Source organism: Chaetodon auriga, chromosome 19, assembly GCF_051107435.1.
Source record: "Chaetodon auriga isolate fChaAug3 chromosome 19, fChaAug3.hap1, whole genome shotgun sequence".
NCBI lineage: Eukaryota > Metazoa > Chordata > Actinopteri > Chaetodontiformes > Chaetodontidae > Chaetodon > Chaetodon auriga.
Genome location: NC_135092.1, coordinates 13008339 through 13022894, shown reverse-complemented (window position 1 = coordinate 13022894; position 14556 = coordinate 13008339). Strand labels below are relative to the sequence as shown.

The 14556-nt window shown below is 41.8% G+C and overlaps 1 protein-coding gene across 3 annotated transcripts; it reads left to right on the top strand.

Annotated features, from left to right (window-relative positions):
• The first annotated feature begins 1269 nt into the window (after nt 1-1269).
• sgsm1b (small G protein signaling modulator 1b) lies at nt 1270-14355 on the top strand. 3 transcript variants are annotated; one of them, XM_076758111.1, is made up of 25 exons: nt 1270-1409; nt 1513-1556; nt 3750-3825; nt 4660-4822; nt 5060-5212; nt 5429-5496; nt 5592-5734; nt 5832-5963; nt 6132-6256; nt 6347-6414; nt 6495-6658; nt 6811-6940; nt 7422-7548; nt 7631-7695; nt 7776-7921; nt 8076-8204; nt 8306-8479; nt 8647-8715; nt 9455-10717; nt 10801-10925; nt 11006-11088; nt 11180-11289; nt 11379-11475; nt 11590-11757; nt 11958-14355. In XM_076758111.1, exons 1-25 carry the CDS (start codon nt 1403-1405, stop codon nt 12044-12046), a joined length of 3918 nt encoding a protein of 1305 aa, XP_076614226.1. In that variant the 5' UTR covers nt 1270-1402; the 3' UTR covers nt 12047-14355. The 3 variants fall into 3 exon arrangements, with proteins under 3 accessions (XP_076614226.1, XP_076614225.1, XP_076614224.1); XM_076758110.1 differs by having other exon boundaries at nt 1350-1556; nt 7425-7548; XM_076758109.1 differs by having other exon boundaries at nt 1350-1556.
• Nucleotides 14356-14556: the final 201 nt, after the last annotated feature.

The window sequence follows — 14556 nt, the reverse complement described above, 5'->3', positions numbered from 1 at the left end:
TATATTAAATAGCTGTGTGAAAATTAGTCCCCAATGACCAGCTATGACTTCAAAATGCTGCTTGCACATTAGTATTAGTAATAGTCATGTAATAAGAATTTAACTCTGAAATGCTTTGCTGATTAATACCGATCATTTAGGATTTGAATACTTAAACAACTGCTCTCCAATTAATGTGCCACTTCACCAAAAAGGCATCTAATTCATGCCCATGTACCAACTTTATTTCTACTCATTGTATTTAATACTATCTATTTAAAATCCTCTTCTCCTCTTCTCTGGTTTACCTACCTCACTTTTAGCGTATACCTCTGCAGGTACAAAATACATCCTGCTTATCCTAAAGCTCACTGCCCATTCATGTCAAATCTTGCTTCAAGATGATCCAAACATATAACATGGAATTGCACTGCCTCATATACTGCCATGGTATCTCAAATCACAAGATCCAATCAAGGTAGACTGGACCACTCTGCGGTGAAAGAGGCTAAGTGCATCCAGCCCAACTACAATCTGAAAACCTTTTACTCAAGCCAGGCTTATCATTTCCTTGTTGATGGGGAATTGAGATTGTGTGTGCTGCGGTCTCTGTGTTCATTCATGGTGGTGTTTATATGAGTTGAATGAGGAAATGATCTTGGCTGATGTCTGTAATCTATGAACAAGGCTGTCTTCTCTTTTAATTTCAGGCTGCGGCTAGTATCAGTGTCATGAATACTCATTGAGAACTGGCCAGGGTGGATGGGTGGGTCAAGGACAGGACTTTCACACTGGAGGCTGGGGTTTGGTTCCCATGTAGTCATAGGCTGGTGCCCTTTAATTTTTTGGCCCCTGGCCCTCACATAGTCTGCGTCCACCACTGTCACTGCGTACTACACAACTGCAACTCACTAAACAGTAATAATATATGTAAAAAGACAGATATGGTTTAACAGTTAAATGTTTGATGTTAATGGTGATTTACATATGAATGTATTATACTGAAGTGTTCCTGTTACTCTCTTCACTGTCTGCAGTTGAGATAATTAACTGAATGACGTGTTGATTTGTCCTGGGGCTCATTAACTTTAATCATCATGTGGTGGGAAAAGAATCAGGTTCTGCAGATTTTACAGATGCTGTGACCGAGAAACTTTTTCAGACACGTTCAATTCTTTTTCTCCTGTGTGTGCGTTGTAAGGAGTGGACAACGTGTGTGTAGATGCAGGCTTAATGTATAGGCTGCTGTGACTTTAAAGGGGTGTTGGTTCCCTGAGAGGTAACAGATAGGTTTAATTTAGTCGTCAGGGACACATCGCGCACCTCGGAGCCTCTTTGCCTTTTCTCCAGCGCTGTCTACGTTGCTTTCAACACCTTCTCCAAAAAGCTGTGCGTGTCAGCCGCTACACCCGCACCCGGAGCGATGGGAGGTACAGCCGCCGCTATTATTATTTTCCTGTCGTGAGCCCATCATCGTGTCTTTCCGATACAGCAGTCTGATCGGCGCATTGATCATGTTTTTTCCCGTGACAGAGGCCGAGACGCGCCAGAAACTGCTGCGCAATGTGAAGAAAGAGGTTCGTTGCATTTTATTTCTTAGTCGCTCATCACAGTTTGTTTACTGGCGCTGCCCGCTTAGACAACGTGTGTGTGTGTGTGTGTGTGTGTGTGTGTGTGTGTGTGTGTGGACATCGTCCATCGGGTATGAGCCACGACTACGCCACAGGCCTGTTTATCATGAATCTGAGCCTTTATTTTACATTATAAGGGTGGATGCAATAAGGCGGCTGCCAGTAAAATTGTATACTGCTGTTACACTGGCGTAAAGATGATGATGATGATGATGACGGTGGTGGTGATGATGATGATGATGACGATAATGATACAGATGATGATGATGGTTTAATATGAGGGGGGCTACACATTGAAGAAGAAGAAGAAGAAATCGCGTACAGATTCATTTGTTTTTCTATGCAAAACCTGTTTTCTCCATATCTTAGAGTAGTCTCTCTCTCTCTCTCTCTCTCTCTCTCTCTCTCTCTCTCTCTCTCTGTTAAACTGACATTCCTGTAACACACCATCTTATGGTCCAGAACTTAAAGGTGTGACCTTGGCATCTGTTTCATGATCATCATGTGCTCATGCCGTCTTGCAATCATTAAATGCAAAAAAGTGCAATTCAAGCTGGGTGATTTGTTGCTGAATTGTGAGCCATTTGAATATGAATCTACATGGAAATTAAAGGGAGCACACCGCAGAAAGCTTCCAAACTGCTCAGGGACTCTCGCCAGGGAGTGAAAACAGGATGTTTTATTCATTGTTGAGAAAGCCGGGTACTTCCAGGCTTAGTGTCCGTGCTCCCCCTCACCTGTGACTCATTGCCTCTCAAACATCCATGACTCTGGTGCTAGATCCTCCATCCTGCAGCAAGGAGGGGCTTAGCTCTCATATATATCTCTTCTAAAAGAAAAGACAGCATATGAGTGAAATAATTTTTTTTTTTTTGTTTCATTTTTTGTTGCATTTTCATTTTTAGTTCAAGTTGATATAGATGTTTGTTTACTACAAAGCAGACTTTGCAGGTTGTGTATTCATATGAAGAACAGGGATGCACACAATTTTGTAATCTACAGACATCACAACAGCGGTTTTGTGGTTCTGGACATGCTTTTGTACAATACAATTCGAATAGGTGCATAAAAATGGCAGAAAAGTATCACTGTAATATATTCTCTCAGTCTGTGGACATACAGTACAGAACTTCACATTAAATTCAGTTGATTTTGCAGGTAAGTGTTGCATTGCTCATCAACACATTTTGTTGAACATGACTTTTTTCAAAATATCAGGGTTTAAAAGTAAGTAAATACACTGATCCAACAAGCAGTGCCCATTTCAGTAAAATGTCAGCCTTGAAAACTGTATTCTTTCATGGTGATGATGATGATGATGATGATGACAGGAGAAGCAACAAGCTAAAAACAATGACATTTTATAAAGTGAAACAGAGGCCAAGTCAATCTGTTCGTCCTACATTAACTTAAAGGGACAATCCACAAATTCTACACATCAAGATCAGTTTCCTAGTTTGTTGTATTATGTCTTCTGTGTCTCAGGAGGAGCTTTGTTAAGTCTTGAGACTTCAAATTTAGAAAAGAAAGCCTGCCTTATAAACATGGCATTAAGATGTTTGTATTTACCTGACAGGGAGAATCTTACACTGGGACATGGCCGAGTTGCATCATGGCAAATGTACTGTTTTTGAGGTTTGACCAATAAGGGCCTAAAAGTCAGGATATTTAGGGCTCTACAGCTCTATTTTGGACCATTTTTTTAAAAATCTGTTTCAAGTTCTCCATCTTTATGGAAGGGCAATATTAAATGTCTGGAGCATCTCTTAAAGTCTCCAAGAATAAAAATCTGGCCTCTGCATCTCAACTGTGACATTCCCCAAGGATCCATCATAGGTGGTGAGAACTTAATTCCTCAAGAATATCTAAAAAAAAAAAAAAAAAAAAAACCCCAAAACATTTGAGACTTGAGGCAGAAATCAACTAGTGAGCCAAACAGATGAGTTTATGCAGTAAATAATTTGGTGTGTTTGTTATCCTCATGCATGTGTTGTGGGACCACGCTGCTCCTTTGCAGCTCATCATTACCTCTTATATGATATTCCCCTGTTGCTTCCTCTAGTGCTACTTGTTTTGACTCCCTGTCACCTTATGTAAGACTGTATGTGTCTTGTCTCACCGTGTATCTTTATCTCCTAGGTGAAACAAATTATGGAGGAGGCAGTAACGAGGAAATTTGTGCACGCAGACAGCAGCCACATCATTTCCTTCTGTGGTAATTTTTTTTTTCTTTGATTATTGTTATTGCGTTGTACACTTAACCATCTTTCTTGGGCAGAGTGTTCCAAAATTCAGGGGACATGCTCAAGGCCTTTTCCATCAGCCTTAATGTTTAACATTAGCTTAAGAATGGGTTTCACAGGCTGCACAAGAGCGGCCATAAAGAGAGAGACACCAGATGAAGTAAATAAGAGAGATAGAGTAATTTTGTGTCGTCATTTTCTTCAGCGTATCGCAGAAAAATGTGTTTTCCTAAATTAGTTCAGCCCGTTGTGTCTAAAAGTCACAGTATTGGTTACAACCACATTAACATGCACAGTGCAGAATGTTGGTTGGCGTCGGCTTGTGTCAAGCCGTCACCTCCTACGGGTTCATCCTCACAGTTCAAAACGGTCCTTTACAGTCTGTTCGAGTCATGTAAACCCTAACGATTTATTTTCATCACGCGATTAGTCATGTCTATTTATATTTAATAAAGTAAATGGATGGATATGTATTAAAGTAGACTATCACCCTTCAAAGGTGTTGATACTAACCATTAGTGAGGCGTGTGTGATTCACATCCCTCATATCCTAGCAACGGTCTATTTCTACTTGTGCCACCTGTGCCTGCCTTTCACCTGTTCCTCTCTAAACGGTATTAAGGCTTGAGGCTTTGACAAAGATGTGTATGTGCGACATATGAGATAAAAACAAAACTCAAGGGCAAATGCAAAGATTCCACCAGATGGAAACAAAAACATGAATTAAAATTTTACAAAAAAAAAAGTCTAAATCAAATTCTATTCTATGTTCGACTAATACTCTGTGTGTTTCTGTGTGTGTGTAGCTGTAGTGGAGGCCTGCGTCCTGCATGGGCTGAAGCGTCGTATTGCAGGCCTGCTGTGCAGTAACAAGGTTGCAGCGCTCTTTATGAAGGCGGCAAAAAGCTTTTCGCCTGCTGAGGAACTCTGCCACAAGGTCCAGGAGCTGGAGCAGCTTATCGAAAACAGGTGAAAAGTCAACGTCTGCCTGTTTCCTAGTCTTATAAATCTTTTCCCTTTGTACTCTACTTGAAGGTGCTATGATGCATCCTAATTTGCCTTATATCAGACGAACTGTCAACTCAGCAGAGGTGGCAGATTCAAAGGTCTGGACCCGCGCATCATCCCAGTGCCTCGTGCTGTCCTATATGTCTGTTGCATCTTAACGACCAATACAGACATCTCATCTGTTGGGTTTCTTTTCAGCAAACAGAACAATTCCTCACTGAGTAATGAGCGCAGTCGGCAATCCAAGTTGGCCAACCTCCCTCCTCAGGCACTGAAACACCTGTGGATCCGGACGGCGCTGATGGAGAAGCTCCTGGACAAGATTGTCCTGTACTTGGTGGAGAACAGCAGGTATTGTTATACATTATTCACTGTAATTATAAGCTACCTATAGAGGAGCATCTCCTCCATTCAATGCCATTGTTTTACCGTAAGAATTTGATGCAAAACATTTTATTCTTCCAAATGTTGTGCTATTGCACTCACTGTCAACATCTCATGTTATATGGTCATTATAAAGATCTAGTCAACAGCTTTGGCAAATCTTCTACGTTTTATTTCTTGCAGTGCCTTCTATGAGAAAGAAGCCATGCTGATGGATCCTGTGGATGGCCCAATTCTTGCCTCTCTGTTGGGTATTTAAAAATAGTCAAACCCTTAATTCTCCTTTAACCTTCACTTCATACAATCAATTATTCAGAATTTCCTGTTTAACCTTGTTTTATTGCAGTTGGCCCTTGTGCTTTGGAGTACACCAAAGTTAAGACTGCAGACCATTTCTGGACGGATCCATCTGCTGACGAGCTCGTACAGCGGCATCGCATCCACAGCGGTCATTGTCGGCAGGATTCACCCTCCAGACGGCCTGCCCTGGTTAGACAGCCAAATACTCGATTTTAACCAGCTAATAAGCTACAAACTACTGTATGTGAAATCAGATGGGTAATACTGTTTTCTTAACCCGTTTCAGATCCAGAAGAGACAGTCCAGTGGCAGCATGGATGATCGCCCTCTCATGTGGGTGAAGGACTATGTTGAATCACTCCACCAAAACTCCAGAGCCACACTTCTGTTTGGAAAGAACAATGTCCTGGTCCAGCCGGTACGTGTTTTCAGTATCAGTAAAACAACAATACAAGCACCTGCTGTACAGAGGGAATATTAAGAGATGCTCATTTGCTCTTCGGGGAATTTGGCACATCTGTTATTTGAGTTATACTCAGCTTCTAGTATTGCAATCGGACTTTGAAAGCTCTCCTTGTGTGTGCAGAGAGATGATGTGGAGGCCATCCCAGGCTACCTTTCTCTACATCAAACCGCAGACCTCATGACCCTGAAATGGACACCCAATCAGCTGATGAACGGAAATGTGGGGGAGCTGGATTCTGAGAAAAGGTTAGACCGACAGAACCCAATCTGATAAGACTAAATTACTGGTTTTACACAGATGACTGAATGGCTCCTATTCTCTCATCTTTTTTGCAGTGTGTATTGGGATTATGCCATGACTATTCGTTTGGAGGAGATTGTGTATCTCCACTGTCATCAGCAAGGTACAGTGATCATAATTGTACCCAAAGTAGGAGCTTTAAGAGTTTATTTATCTTGTTATTTATTGTGACCATTTCTCCAGTCAACAGCGGTGGGACAGTAGTTTTGGTAAGCCAAGATGGGATCCAGAGACCTCCTCTACATTTCCCCAAAGGAGGCCACCTCCTCCAGTTTCTCACCTGCCTGGAGACCGGCCTGCTACCTCATGGACAGCTGGACCCACCACTCTGGAATCAGAGAGGAAAGGTCAGTGCAAATACCTCTGTAGCCTCACATTTTTCCACTAATTGAGGCAATTGTGCTACATTTGCCGACAACTATGACCTGTTGTAACAATTCACCTCATTCATATACTATTCAATGTTAGCGTAAATGAGTACGTTGCCTTTCATTCACAGGGAAAGGTTTTCCCCAAACTGCGAAAGAGGAGTCCACACGGCTCATGTGATTCTGTATCAGATAAAGAAGATGATGAAGCAACCGATTATGTGTTTCGAATCCTCTTTCCTGGCAATCAGATGGAGTTCAGTAAGTGTCTTTAATCTTCCGGTTCTGCCTCCCTGAGCTAATCTAATAAAGCATCACAGATTCCATCTATGATTACATTATTCCCTTAATACTGATTTACAGTTTAGACAATTTCACTTTAGATAAATCTGTTTTCCCCATAGGCATATACTCAGTGTACATTTTTCTAATTAATTTCTCTCTAATGTTAACCTGCTTCATTTCATATCTTCCCTGCCTATTTAGTGCCCCGTGTGTCCATTTCACATTATAGTCCCATCGACAATAAGGAGACTTTGCATGGGCATGCAGTAGTTTGCCTGCCACGTCTCCATCTCCATCCTCTCACTTGGTTTGTTTGTTGTGTTTTTTGTCAGTGTTTTCTTATTATTTGCAGACATGCACTTGCACATGCTCAAATCTATTGAAATTTCATTTGATTTCACTTTCTCACAATGATGATGGTAGCAATGGTAGTGATAAGGGATATTATGCTGTGCAGTAGCCCTGGAGCTGATGGATCAGGGTGTGAACATGTGGCAACCAACACCCAGAAAGTCCTCGTGCTCCTCCTGCTCACAGAACGGCTCTTCTGATGGCTCTCTGCCTAATGGCTGTAATCAGGAAAGGTAAGTATTTCCTAGGGACATACTCAAATCTAAATTCAAATTAATCCAGTTGACTAATTTAGCCATTTTCCTCTTCTCTCAGGGCTCCCTTAAAGCTCCTCTGTGATACCATGAAGTACCAGATAATCTCCCGTGCTTTCTATGGATGTGAGTACAAACAACTGTTCATTTGCTGAATGATTTCAGTGGTCCTGCTCACTTTGAAAACTTTTGTCTTTCTTCTCCAGGGCTTGCATACTGCCGCCACCTGTCCACTGTTCGTACCCACCTTTCTGCTCTGGTCAACACCACTATAGTTGACCCTGATGTGCCCTGTGGTGCCCGAGGGGGCCTCTCTGTGGAGGTCTGGGCCAGGTTCCTCAAGGACAGCTCTGTAAGATTGTCACAGATTTTAGCTTTATTTATTACTGTACTGAATGGTTCTTTAGAAGTTCCTTCTGTGTCCCACAAGAAATCATGTGAGGCTGCTGTAGAAGTAGTAGTATTGTTATTTTAAGTTGTGTATGACCAGACTTAATGTTGTTCAGGCCTATGAGGAAAAGGAAATACACAGACTTGTGTATTTTGGTGGAGTGGCTCCTTCTCTACGCAAAGAGGTCTGGCCCTTCCTGTTGGGACACTACCAGTTCACCATGACTGAGAAATGCAGAGTAGAGGTATTTCTGTGTACTATCAGACTTATTGTGACATTGTAAGGTGCAGATATACACCATGGGCTATGTGACAATCCTTTGTTTACACAAGGTTTTTGTTTCAGATTGATGAGCAGATGCGGATCATGTATGAGCAGACTATGAAGGAGTGGCAGGGCTGTGAGGCCATTGTCCGTCAGAGGGAGCGAGAGAAACATGCTGAGGCTCTTGCCAGATGTTCGTCTGGAGCCAGCGTGGAAAGAGGACCAGTGCAGCGGGACTCCACCATCAGTACAGATGCAAGTTTGACCTTTTACCATGAAATGTGCAGCATTATGTAATCATTACCGCAACAGAGAAAACATGAAAGAGGACTGGTTTTTTTTTTGTATTATGATGGAATTTCTAAGCAAGTTGGCTGACAGTTTGCTTTTTGTCTCCTGTGTGATTCTTTTCCCCACTGCAGTCGTCCCTAAGTAGCAGCTCAGATCAACAGAATGCCCCCTCACAGAGTGATTCCAGCAGTAGCGCACAGGTAGTTTCTCACAACAATGTTGCAACAGTGTTGCTTTCATGTTTTAGCCCTCTTATTACAACATATATATAGTTTACTAAAATTTTCCAAGGCCTACCATAAAATTGTTATTATTGTTATTATTCTTTGTATAATATAGCCAAAAACAAAATGGTGGCGCCTTCAAGGCCATACCAAACTCCGACAGGTCACTGACAAGAAACATGCATTTCATTGATGAGCTGTGGTGTCAGAAAGTTATGCAGAAAAGTTACATTTTATGCAAACATGGAGTCTACAGCCATGTGGCCCTGTCAGCCTGTGCTTAGGCTGTGCTGGCATCAGTTCTGCAGGTATTCAGCCATAAATCAAAGTGTTGGACAAACAACTTTTTTTGTGACCAGATGATGGTGCTAGATGAAAAGTCACCAGTTACATTCATCCTTCAATAAAAGGAGGCGGGAATGCAAAACTTGTTGGAATTTCAGAATGTTCATTGTGATGGATTACATATTATATGTTATGGATGTTTGAAATCAAATAGATTTTCATGCACTCATGAAATAAATGGGAACCAAAGGCTTCATGGAAGGTTGGAAATCACAGTATACCTTGGAACATTTATATACATGTATATCTGATTTGTAGGTAATGGGCTAACACATGCAAAAACACTGGCGCAATCCTTCAACATTTGCCCATTTCATTGCTACGGGATATAACATTTATTACCTGCTCACTGCTTTCCTTTGGCTACCAGGTATTTGGCTCTGTCGAGGCAGTGGATCAGATTGAGACTGAGCCCAGGGCTGATGAAGGAGAAGTGCAGCACGACAGTCCACTGAAAGACATCACAGGTGCCACTGCAGACAATTCACAACTTCCCTCCTGCACCCCCTCATCCCCAGATCTGTCAAATCAGCATCCAGGGTCAGAAAACAGCCCTCTTGTGACAGAGTTGGCCGTTGGTTCTCCAGGCTCTCAGCAGTCAGCAGAAACATCCAAAGTCTTAAAGGAGAAACAAACAACTGGATCACAGCCAGGAGGGGAGGATGTAATAGACCCAGTAGCCAAGGACAAGGTTTCAGAGGCAAATATGGAGACAGTTTCAGAAAGTGAGCTGGTTAAGGACTGTGGAGTCAGTATGTCACAAGAGATGTCTGAAACTGAAGAAAAACCCGAAGCAGAAGGAAAGAATATAACAACAAATGAGCAATCTGAAGATTTAAAAGCAGTCAACACAAATACAAATTTAAGATCTGCTCCAGAGAAAACGAATGTTCTCAAGCTAGAAACAGAGATTCGTAACGAATATTTCCAGGCACCTCCACTCGGGCAGACCTTGACTTTTCAAACACACAAGAGCAAATCTGATCCGGAATTTGAGCCATTGTGTTCGCCTACAGCAGAAAAAGATGCTAATCCACCAAGTGAAATAAAGCCAGAGATTTCTGAAAAGCCCGAAACAGCTTCTGAAAAAACACCCTCTCAAATGTCAAAGGCCTGCACCGCAGAGGCAGAACGAAAGGATGTTGGAGCAACAGTTTGCGATTTGGTTGAAACCAGAAAAGTGGCAGAAATTCCATTTGAGAAGCCTGGTTCAAATTCACCTGTCAGACAAGTACTGAACGCTCTTCAGTCAGCGTCAAGGGGGAGCCTTTCATTATCGTCCCACTCTCGGCAGTCTCCGGACACGGCAGACTCCGATGACTCTCCTTCTGCCCTGGAAATGGAGGACATTCCTGCAGGGATAACATGTGTGACCTCTGAGGATATCAAGGCCAGGCCTTTGGCAGGTCTCGCCGCACCCCCCATCTCCTTTGCACAGAGAGAGAAAATGGCATCAGCGGACCTTGTCCTAGATCACCATCTGGACACAGCCTGTAACACCAGTCCTGAAGGCACTGACCTGGGCCTTTCTGAAGAGGAGCCAGAGATGGAAAATGTGCTCGCTGAACCAGAGTCTGCAGAGGTGGGAGGAGACGCCAAGCATGATGAATCCTCAGAAGAGCAAACCTATTCTGTAAGCGTGGCACGTGACATGCAGACATTCTCCTTCTTTTAATCATGAGCGTGCTCTCACAGAATTCACTATTATTTTTGCAGCAAGAAACACTGGACATGTACTTGATCAACCTACATCGCATTGACAAAGATGTCAGACGTTGTGATAGAGCCTATTGGTACTTCACCCCTGAGAACCTGGACAAGCTGCGTAACATCATGTGCAGGCGAGTGTGTCACCATGTTGAATATCTATGTTTGTCTCAACCCAAAATATTACATCTGACATATCTGCTTGTCTTTATAGTTACGTGTGGCAGCATCTGGATACAGGTTACGTCCAGGGCATGTGTGATCTGTTGGCTCCACTACTGGTTATTTTGGATGATGGTCAGTGAAACTTAAGAGCATCTACTTTGTGTCTGAATGCACATAAATATCTAAATGGTTAATTTCTTACATGTTTGTCTGTGCTCCCCAGAGGTTATGGCATTTAGCTGCTTCACAGAACTGATGAAGAGGATGAACCAGAATTTTCCCCATGGAGGTGCCATGGACTCTCACTTTGCCAACATGCGTTCTCTTATACAGGTATGTGCCTATATGTGCACAAACACATGTATGCATGCAGGTACACAAAGGCTATTGTGTAATGATGACGTTTTGTCTTTTTCGAACAGATCCTGGACTCTGAGCTGTTTGAACTGATGCAACAGAATGGAGACTACACTCACTTCTACTTCTGTTATCGTTGGTTTCTGCTTGACTTCAAAAGAGGTGATGTGGGAACGCAGGCATCGTGACATTTGCTTGAACTGCCAAATTAAACTTTTAAATTTTGCATAACATGATACTGAATGTGATCTGATTTCTTTCTGTTTTGGTGCACAGAGATGGTGTATGATGACGTGTTCTCCCTGTGGGAAACAATCTGGGCAGCCAAGTACACCTCCTCTGAGCACTTTGTGCTCTTCATTGCTCTGGCGCTTGTGGAGATGTATAGAGACATCATCCTAGAAAATAACATGGACTTCACAGACATCATCAAGTTCTTTAATGGTGAGATGAAATAAGAGAAACACAAATGCTGTGATATGGTGGAAACAGTGTTGACCTGAACTGAATAATAATCAAAATCGCTACAAAAATTGCTTCAACAGGAAATTTTTAAGATTTAGATGTTGACAGAAAAACAATACGATCAGTATTAATTAATGATTTACTTGTAAGTCACAATGATTTTCACGTTCTCTTCTCAGAAATGGCAGAGCGACACAACGTCCCGCAGGTCCTGATGATGGCTCGAGACTTGGTCCACAAAGTGCAGACACTCATAGAGAACAAGTGATGCAGGACGCCACTGCTCTGCTGCTCCCACGTTTCTTTGTGCTAAATTGTTTCAAGATGCCGACACGACCGCGTAATAGTCATGTGTTCAAGAGGAAAGGAGTCAGTGTTAATGAAGTAAGATTGTTGTGTAACAACGTCTTTCCAGTTGCTCCTCTCTATAGTCAGGAGATGCAACTATTGCCAGTAAATTTATTTTTGAAGTGTAATTGTTCACCTAGTGAATGTACCCTTGTTGAAACTGCTTCAGGATGTTATTTATTTTGCCTTAAATTTAGCTATTTTTTCAGGGATACAGCAACCAAATTCTTCACTGTATTGTTAAATATTCTACGAGGTTCATTTTCTTCAGTTCTACCTGCCATACATGTTGTGGTACCCTTGGATATATTTTCAGTATTAGTATGATTTTGATGAAACTGTAGCTACCATGATGAAACATCTTGTGATGCACTTTAATATATTTTGAGTAATAATATCTGGCATTATAAGATGATTTGGTTTTGTAAACATTAGAGGAGCAGGTTGTGTCCAAGTAGCATGTGTGCTTCGCTTCTCAATAGCCATTTTGAGGACTACTTGCGGGCTTCTCTGAGGTTTGATGGTCCTCTTCCTGTGTTTGCCTCGGATGCACACAAACTTGCAGGATACCCAGACCAAACCTGTGAACTCTGTGCATGATTGCACGTAGTTTGCATACAGTATACAGTATCCCCCTTTCCTCTGGTACCCAACCAAGTCCTCATACTGTGTGCTCCTTCTATCTCTGACCTCTTTGATGCATCCATTATGGTGTGATTCACCATGCGTCATTTCACCCATTTGGCCCCTCTCTTAGCTTCTATATCTGTGCAGATGAATGCTTCTCTGGAATCAACCTGTTTAAATGGTTAATGCAGTGCATTCATCTTACCTTAAGTAACACAATGCTGCTCAGGCTGAAGAATTCAGCTGCCGGTTCTCACAACATCCAGACAGTACATGGATAACAGATTCTGCTTCCTTTCAGCATCGCGTGAGCTGCTGTGATGGTTCACTTGACCCCAAAGGGGTGTGCAGTGAAGGCAACATGCCTCCTTTGCATTCTGCACTTCCCTCTTTCGCCTTCACCTTCAAATCAGTTTCGTATTTTTTTTCCTCTGTCTTGCATCTCCCATCTTGGTCACTCTGTATACCCAAATAAGTCTTACCATAATTGATATTTCCTGAGGAATCTGTGCATTTCTCTCCATTATTACCTCAAGATCCCCATGTTCATACCTGTTGAAAAGGAGTGCCGCTTGCTAATGACTTAACCTCTCATTTGGCACTTAGGCCAGTATCACATTCACAGATTCACTTTGGTTTGTCTCATTTCTCATTCGACAGCTTTCCTCCATTGTGCTTAGTCTCCTGTGCTGGTTCCTGTTTCATTTATTCATTTGAAAAAGCAGCTAACTTGTGCTCCAAGTCCATCTTTTTGACCAGACTGTAATGGTCACCAGATTTATACTGCACACCTCTTAGCTCAAGAGTGTCTGTTCATTGTACTGTATTACAGTTCTGCTCGGACTGCCATGATTTCCGCTACTTATGAAGTTGACCTTTTTGAAGCCGTCATCAGCTTTTCAGTCCAGAAAACCAACTTAGTACATTTAAGGGTTGGTTCAATGGTAGCCAGTCATTGACATGCAGCCATGAATCATCTGCTGCTAATCCAGTGCAGTGGTGGTGAATGGAATTTCACCCATTCAGCTGAAAACGAACATTTAAGGACAATACGTCTGTCTAGAAACTTTGTCCTGGTGTCATTTCTTGGTGGAACTAATTCCAGTGTAAGTCACAGGAACTTCAGGTTGATACCCTAAAATCTGAGTGCATTAATACAAACCAATGTACATGGCTAGATATTAGCATACGTATGTCAGAAAATATGATTTAGTGGTGCCGCTCACAGTTGCAGAAGAGCCAAAACACACCCATGTTTGGTCCACCGTGGCTTAAATTTCAGTGTTTTGATATCACTGCTGATGTGTCTCCCTATGATCTTCTAAAACATGCCTGAGTATTGGTGTTTGTGTATTGCTGTGTTTGTTGTCAAAAGATTTACTGTAAACAATGTGTTAAAAAGAAACTGACTTATTGTATAACTAAGCTAGTACATATTTATTAAATGCAATACAATGTCTGTATATGGGCTTTATCTGATTATAATGAACAGAAAGGTAAAAATATGCCATTGGAAATAAATATATTTTTATTTTTTTCTGTGTCTTCTCAAATTGTCACCTGGTATTAATTTATTGCGTATTAAAAATATTATATTTTGCATCCATGTGCCTTTTGTGTTTTTCCAGACTACCTTCAGAAATGTTATTAAATATGCAGCTTCACATGTACCTTTAAACAATCTAATATAAGTGATCTTTGTAACCATATAGGGACGTTACATCCACACAAGTAAGTAAGGCAAACACACTGAATTACATTATAAAGGTTTCTGGTCTTTATTTGTTTCCTCTCTCTATGCTT

What these genes read in the sequence shown, in the direction of transcription:
- sgsm1b (XM_076758109.1), top strand. Translation starts at nt 1,494, where the DNA reads ATGTTTTTTCCCGTGACAGAGGCCGAGACGCGCCAGAAACTGCTGCGC. An exon ending in GAGCTGGATTCTGAGAAAAG is followed by an intron (nt 6,257 to 6,346) that starts GTTAGACCGACA and finishes TCTTTTTTGCAG; the next exon opens with TGTGTATTGGGATTATGCCA. An exon ending in ACATGCGTTCTCTTATACAG is followed by an intron (nt 11,290 to 11,378) that starts GTATGTGCCTAT and finishes TTTTTCGAACAG; the next exon opens with ATCCTGGACTCTGAGCTGTT.